We start from the raw sequence: 8,372 nt of genomic DNA on the forward strand, positions 1-8,372 counted from the left end.
GCCAGCAATACCCACCAACAGTACCCGCCAGCACCAGCCAGCAATACCCGCCAACACCAGACAGCTGTAATCACCAGCATTATCCACCAGCAGTAACTGCCAGCAGTCTGCAAAATATGTAGAAAAGATATGTGTGTATATATATATATATATATATATATATATATATATATATATATATATATATATACACACACACATATATGTATATGTACATTAGCGTGTGTAAACTGTTGCAATATGTTTTTTAATAACTAGTTGTGTTTTGTCATGTCATGTCCTTGTTCATACATGTATGAATAAGGACATGACATTTTCTGGCTGCACAAGTCATATGTGCTAGGGGTACAACTAGCCCCCAGCACATAAGTGTAAATATCCCAGCATGTGCAGTGTTTCTGACTCCTACCACCATGACTTCAAATCACTGAAGTGGTCATGGTGGTTAGAGTGTTCCTTTAACCACTTTACCACCGGAGGATTTTGCTGTCTTCCGTCCAGGCCACTTTTTGCGATTCAGCGCTGTGCGACTTTAACTGACAATTGCGCGGTCATGCGACGCCGTACCCAAACGAAATTTACGTCCTTTTTTTCCCACAAACAGAGCTTTCTTTTGGTGGTATTTGATCACCTGTGAGATTTTTACTTTTTGCGCTATAACAAAAAAAGAGCGTTTATTTTGAAAAAATAACAATATTTTTAACATTTTTTTATATGAAATTCCCCCCCAAAAAAATGTAAAAATCTAATTTTTTTTAAATTTTTGGCCAATTTTTTTTCTGCTACCTATGTTTGGTTAAAAAAAAAAAATCGCAATAAGCGTATTTTGATTGGTTTGCGCACAAGTTATTGCGTTTACTAACAAAGGGAAAGATTTCTGTCATTTTTTGGTGTTTTTTTTTAACGCGTAATGGCGGTGATCTGCGATTTTTTTTGCGGGACTGCGACATTGGGGCAGACAGATCGGACCCTTGACTGACATTTTTGACACTTTTGGGGGTACCAGTGACATTACTGCAGTAATCAGTGCTATATATATGCACTGTTACTGTAAAAATGACACTGGCAGTGAAGGGGTTAAATTTATTGGAGAGGGAGGGGTTAATGTATGCCTGGTGCTTACTGATGTGTGGGGGGGGGAGGTAACTGTGTGAGACAGGGACAGATCGGATGTCCAGCTATGCTGAACACTCCGATCTCTCAGTCCCTGTCACTATGGAGATCCGCCCGCTCTGTTTACACAGGCGGGCGGATCTCCTCACTCGATTGGCCGACGATCGCCGCTGCTCCTCCCCTGGCCCGACTCCCGCTGTGAATGAAAACAGCGGGAGCGCCGCCTACAGGGGGAGGAGTCCAGCGACGTAGGTCTACGTCGCTGGACGGGATCGTGCCACTTTGCCGCAGTACGCTCAATGTGAGCGGTGGGCAAGTGGTTAATATCTCTCAGAAGAAGTAAACCTCTGTATACTTATTCCATGTTATTTGATTATTCTCTAGTTGTGTTAAATTAGTGCAGGGGGGTGCAGCATTTTATTACTTACAGTATATACCTTAACTATAGTATATAATTTCTATGTGGCCCAAGAAAATTTCTCTACACTCAATGTGGGCCAGAGAAGCCAAAAGGTTGGACACCCATGAGTTAAAAGAACAAAAAGATACATTGTAAAACATTGTGTTTATAGTGATCTAGCAGCCTTAATAATGTTGATAAACATTTGCTGGAGGCTCTTTTTTTTATGACAGCTGTGAGCAGAGAACAGCTCTGTAAGAATCGAGGACATGCAGTCCCGGTTCACATTAGTATGTCAGACATCGCATGTGATTCGGAGCGCACTGCTCTGAAAATGACATGCGATGTCTGTGCGATGCAAATTCAGCCATATAGATTGTATGGTTGAATTTGCATCTGATTCATACTGAACATGTACAGGACCCTTTTTTTGTCCGCAGTAGAATCGGATTGCATGGTGGTTCACACCAATGCGAAACGATTCATGTCCAAACTGTCAGTTCCCATTGTGATATGGAAACTGATCTGAGGGTTCATTAACTTTGTATTGGCACCCCCATTCGCATATGGCAGTGTGAACTGCCTGCAATTTGAATGTGATACAGGAACCCGCAGTGGATTTGCATGGTTCCCGCATCGCATATTTGTGAACTGAGCCGTAGTTGGTGAATCGAGATCACAATTTTTTAATGATTAATCGTGCAGCTCAAAACTGAGCATGTGCAGCTTGCCCAGAGGCTCTGTTCTATCAGCAGATTGATTGGGGACTGTGGAAGAAGGGGAGGATCAGAGAAGACAGGATCAAACAGCCTTTTTACACAATGCAGAGGATTAACCCCTTAGGTTCCACAGTGAGTATAACAAGCATGCTTTACTGCATATACAGACTGATTTTACTGTTGTGGGTTTAGTAACATGTTCCCTTTCATTTGGCTCACGATTGTCGTGCAGCCGATTGATCTCAATGGTTGAGTTTGACAGACCGTGTCACTCGTCAAACTCTGCAGAGTTACAAATTCCGCAGCTACTAAGCCATGTGCAGCCCTATAAAGCTGCAACGTTAAGCTAAAGTACACACACACACAAACTGTTTTGTTTTTTTGTTTTTTCGTTTAACCAGCAGGTTGAGCAAAAAAAAAAAATAAATAAAATCTGACAGATCCCCACATGAACACAATCACTGTTGTTTCCAATGGGAGGGATCCCACTACCAGAATACACTGATCAGTGCTTGCAGCCATTGGTTGAAAGTACTGATTAAATGCTGATTTCTACAGCATGCCCGTTCAACAGAAACTGGTCACTGGGCTGGCTGCTGTCGAACAGACAGCGGTACACATGTGCTAAAAGTTGCTGAACAGCCGATTTTCAGTATGCATGTACCCAGATTTATCTTTGGGGGGGGGCTTTAAACCATGACTGGTTTTACTGCCCCCTATGTTAGAGAGCCCTTTGGATCATTGTTAGGGAATGTTGCATTTGCCCTGCTAGAGGCAACAAATGGAAACTAATATGTCACACATATTACAAAGATTATGGTCAATATTTATGACTTTTGTACGAATGATGGGACATTTGCAAAACATTTTTTTTTTTATATATAAACAAACCTCTAATGCTGGCCATACACGCACAGAATTTTGTTTTAGGAAAGATCGTTCGAAAATTGGGCCGTTAATGAACACAAGTTTACCGACGATTTTGATCGTGTGCCCGGCTAATGTCGATGGATCCATAGCGAAAACTTTTATCGTTTCATCGAAAGTTTATACGTGTATGGTAAAATTGAAACTAAAATAATATTCTGACTCATATCGCGCATGTCTTTGAAATATCAGTTATGATCATTATGATCATGAAAACGATTATGTAAAAGAGTTTATTCTGTCAGTTAGTGACCAACTCGCTTTGGACCGATGAATAATCGCTCAGTCTGCAAACGGCCGAAATTCTGTGCGTGTATGGCCAGCATAAGTTTTAGTACAGGCAGATATCAATACATCCACATACATTACACCAGAGCTGCAGACATATGATAGATTTCTAGATATACACACATTATTCACATGATCAAATCGAATATCAGCAGATAACAGAATTAGAAGACGCTTTCAGCGATAAGCAAGAAAATGGACAATGAGATATCAGTGTGACATGCTGCATGTGTATGAGGATTGTGATAGGGTTGTCACCTCATCCCTTTAAACCAAGACACACAATCATACACAGGTTCTGTGACTGATTAAGGTGGTAATTAATGCCTTATGTGTATTATATCATCCTCAAAACCTGTGTAATTATTATGTGTCCTGGATTAAAGGGATGAGGGGGCAACCCTGGATTGTGAAGCTCTTCCCATACATTCTCAGGTTTTGCAATGCATGTACCATCAGAAGACATTCTGCACAATAATACCATGTCATACCTCCTTCTTCTTTTGTCCTCCCCCACTCTGCAGACACAGAAGTAGGATAAGCAGGCTGCTGACAATGAACAGTTGCTGCATTGCTGCTCTCATGCTGCTCGCCATGATTCTGGAGCTCTGCATCCCCCATCAGCACCTGCTCTGCTCTGATCAGCTGATGACACTAGATGGAGAGGCAGCCAATCTGAAGGCAAGGAGAGAGCAGAGCATCACTGTTATTGTAGTCCTTGTCAGCAGATAGAGAGCAGAGCAGAGGAAGGCTCTGTCACCATCAATACTATACTAGTGGGATGGATGTGTTTCACAACTTGTAAAGGCTTTGCTTTTTTTTCTGTCTTTCAATACAATATTTAAAAAATGTATATTTAAAGTTTGATGCAAACAGACTATTTATTGTCATAAAGGCAATAATTGTTCAGTACACATTTTGTTCTTTTAATGATATATATATATATATATATATATATATATATATATATATATATATATATATATATAAATATATATATATATATATATATATATATTTTTGCAATTGGTATATATATATATATATGTGTATATATATATATTTAAAGTTATTTTTATATATATATATATATATATATATATATATATATATATATATATATATATATATATATATATTTTTTTTTTTTTTTTTTTTCAATTAGTAGTTATTATTAAGTCTTACCCAGGCTGAATTCACATTACACTGGCATGTTAAAATGCTCTTGCTATGTCCAAAAACACTTGTAATCAGTGTTGCCAACCTACCAGATTGAAATTTAAGCCCCGTACACACGTACTGATTGTTGGCCGAACGATCGGCCGTCTTTTGTCCGGTGCTGTCCTGTCAGTTGAAAAGTGCTAAAGACTGCACACGAATTTTGTCGGCCAACAACAGCCGACTGCAGAAGTGATGTCATGTGATGGTTAACTTTCCGTGTGTTTTTTCTTCTCTGAGCATGCCCAGTCTTGCTCATCTGCTGTTTGTCGGCCGAATTCTGTACTGACTGAGGAACAATCGGCCGTTCTGATGTTGGCCAACAAAAATTTTATAGCCTGCACACCAGATTCTGTTCGGCCGAAAATTCGCAGTCGGTCGTCGGAAGCATCATACTAACAAGCAGAAAATCGGCTGATCGGTCGGTGGCTGAATATTTACGGGCGACAATCGCTACGTGTGTATGGGCCTTTACTGAGTCACAGTGACAGTCTCTCTCCATGCCAGGTGGTCCCTTCAGTCCATTCCAGTCCAAACAGCACTGGCAGTCCTGCTTCTGGCTTGCCTTGCCCACATCAGCTTGACTCTCTTGCACCATGACATTACATGACACACTAAGGCACTGCCTCCGCCAGACCTGCCCTCTGCCCGCACAGCCCAAACACACTGTAGCAGGCAATCAGATGGTTTCAGTTGGCTTCGGACCGGAAACGCACATAAGCTGTTCTGAGCCGTCAAAGCCATATTTTTTACTGGCAACCTTTTCCTGTCACTGGCATTTACTGGCGGGAGAAAACTGCCCATTTTTTACTGGCTGCCAGTAAAAATACTGACAGTTGGCAACACTGCTTGTAGTGCCATTAATGGGTAATGGCATGAAAATACAACAAACAATGCACAATAAACACAAAAAATTGTGTGACAAAAAAAGAAATGCTAAGCTCAGATGGATACTTGAGCATCTTTGCTGTGTTGTTGCACATAGGGCAACACTAATTGGAAAAAACCACACGCATGTACATGCAAAGCATAGTGTGAATGCAAATGAAATATTCCAAAGGGTTCTTTTTAGGATTTGGCTGCTAAAAAAAGACCAGGGGTTTTTTTGCGATTTTTTACTGCGTGAATTTAACGGACAATTGCGCGGTCGTGCGGCGCTGTACCTAAACGAATTTGATGTCCTTTTTTTCCCACAAACAGAGCTTTCTTTGGTGGTATTTGATCACCTGTGCGATTTTTTGTTCATGCGCTATAAACAAAAAAAGAGCGACAATTTTGCAAAAATAACAATATTTTTCAAATTTTTTTATATGAAATTCCCCCCAAAAAAAATGTAAAAATCAAAATTTTTTAACATTTTTGGCCAATTTGTTTTATGCTACATATGTTTGGTAAAAAAAATCACAAAAAGCGTATTTTGATTGGTTTGCGCAAAAGTTATCGCGTTTACTAACAAAGGGAAAGATTTTTGTCATTTTTGGTGTTTTTTTTTTTTAACGCGTAATGGCGGCGATCTGCGATTTTTTTTCGGTACTGCGACATTGCGGCGGACAGATCGGACCCTTGACTGGCATTTTTTACACTTTTGGGGTTACCAGTGACATTACTGCAGTAATCAGTGCTATACATATGCACTGTTACTGTAAAAATGACACTGGCAGGGAAGGGGTTAAATGTATTGGAGAGGGAGGGGTTAAGTGTCCTAGGGGCGTGTTTCTAACTGTAGTGGGACATGGCTATTGGTGTAAAAACGTCAGTACAGATTTCGGCAGACAAAAATCTGATGAGCAAGACTGGGCATGCTCAGAGATGAAAAAACACACGGAAAGTAAACCAGCACATGACATCACTTCTGAAGTAGATTTTTGTTGGCCGAGAAAATTTGTGTGCAGTCTAGAGCACATTTCAACCAACACAACAACACTGGACATAAGTTGGCCAATCGGTCGGCCGATAATCGTTGCGTGTGTACGAGGCATAAGAGTAAACTCAAGCATATATGGAGTCCATGGATGGAAAACCATACTTTTGGAAAAGGTGCAAGATACTACCCTTTGAAATAGCGTAAAGGAAAAAGATAAAAATAAACACCAAAAAAAGGAGAGCATGAGTCCAAAGTCAAATGGAGTCGGGAGGGAGAGAATACCCTCCGACAAGAGTGTATAACACTGTATAAGGACTATGAAGTCCAAAACTTTTTCTAACCGTATAAAGCTTAACACAAAACCTTTTTAGAAAGGCTTGAGATGACCTTTCCTGGGAGTAATCATGTTAGGTGCAAGGGCCTAAACAAAAGTTCCAGAGGGGTGGAATGCAGCAAAGGCCCTAGGCTACTGTGTAGTAAATGTAGGGGGTCAACGAGGTGGGCACTTCTAGACTTGAATGCAACAGAGATTAGAAAAATGGTATTACGTTTGTGGAGGCATGCCAACAGGCAAAATACTTAGCCAAACAAATGGATCCAGGAACAGATCAGAGCGAAAAGTAACCATATTAGCTAGACGGGTCTCTGAGATATTGTCGTTGTCTTCTGCAGTCTCTTTGTGCGGCAGCAGTTGCCCAGATAGCCGACGGGCGTGAGGTAGAAGGCATCCTAGGTAGGGTTCTCTTGTGCCAATCCTTGACAAGGAGTTCTTTTATTTCAGGGACCGTGGTGACATTATATGTAATGCTATTGTGGGGGACCTGTAGCTTGAAGGGGAAGCCCCACCTGTACCGAATACTTGCAGCCTGGAAGTATTGTGGTGCTCTCCTTCATCTTGTGGCATTTTTCAAGCATTGCGGTAGATAGATCAGGGTATATTTGTATCTTGGTCCCATCTAACAAGATGTTGGGAGTATTGTGGGAGGCCCTGAGTATCTCTTCCTTAATGAGATAGTCTTTGAGGCACAAGACAATGTCGCTTGGTGGTTTATCGTCAGGTGATTTTGGGCGCAGCGCCCTGTGGATCCTGTCGCAGGTGAAAAAAGCTGCATGGGTCTCTGGGAGTCTCTGGGCCACTGGGAGCCTGTGACTGATTCTGGGACCCCTCTCACTCAGGTTATTACGTCTGTTTATGTTGTCCAGGTCCTCTAGGTGGGCTTGGAGCTGAGAAATTGTATCTGAGAGTGACTCGTGGTCTCTGCAAGGGTCAGTATAGGTCAACTGCTGCTCGTCATGCTTGGTCTTAAGGAGATCAGTTCTACACCCACCCCCCCCCAGGGTCACTAACTCCTGTTACAGGGTGTTGGTAGACTTATGCAATTCTGTCTGAAACTTCTCAGCTAGTTTAGTACACAGGGCTGATAAGCAGTTGTCTAAGTCCGCTTTTGTAAGTTGGACCAGGTACTCACTGTCTCCTCAGGAATGGGCCCCAGGGCTCTTTTTGGCGGCCTGTGCACGCGGTGGTTGGGCGCCATCTTGAGGCATCCTGCTCTGCTCACAAACCAAGAGAAGATAGTCTGTTAACCCCTATTAACCCCTTGCCGACTGCTGCACGACTATAAAATGCACTTTTTGCATTTTTTTTTTATATATACTGCGGCGGTCAGCCCCTCCTGGGCAAAGTGACGTATCGGTACGTCACTCGCCCACAAGCCTCTAGGGGGCGAGCACGCGCCGCCGGAGGCTCGCTCCCGCCCCCGCTCGTTCCCTGACATCCCCGCGCGAGTGACCGGCGGCTCCGATGTCCGCCGGCCACTAGCGATCTCCCGCTGTGTTTACATCA

The 8,372-nt window shown here is 42.2% G+C and overlaps 1 protein-coding gene across 1 annotated transcript in view; it reads right to left on the reverse strand.

Annotated features, from left to right (window-relative positions):
* TUSC3 (tumor suppressor candidate 3) overlaps positions 1 to 4,087 on the reverse strand; it is a 457,774-nt gene extending 453,687 nt beyond the window's left edge. Inside the window, exon 1 of the mRNA XM_082244046.1 lies at positions 3,939 to 4,087. Within this exon, the coding sequence (XP_082100172.1) occupies positions 3,939 to 4,061 (123 nt within the window). The 5' untranslated portion in view covers positions 4,062 to 4,087. The remainder of the gene's footprint in view (positions 1 to 3,938) is intronic.
* Positions 4,088 to 8,372: the final 4,285 nt, after the last annotated feature.

The sequence above is a fragment of the Pelophylax lessonae genome (assembly GCF_965119305.1).
Source record: "Pelophylax lessonae genome assembly, chromosome: 1".
Classification (NCBI taxonomy): Eukaryota; Metazoa; Chordata; class Amphibia; order Anura; family Ranidae; genus Pelophylax; species Pelophylax lessonae.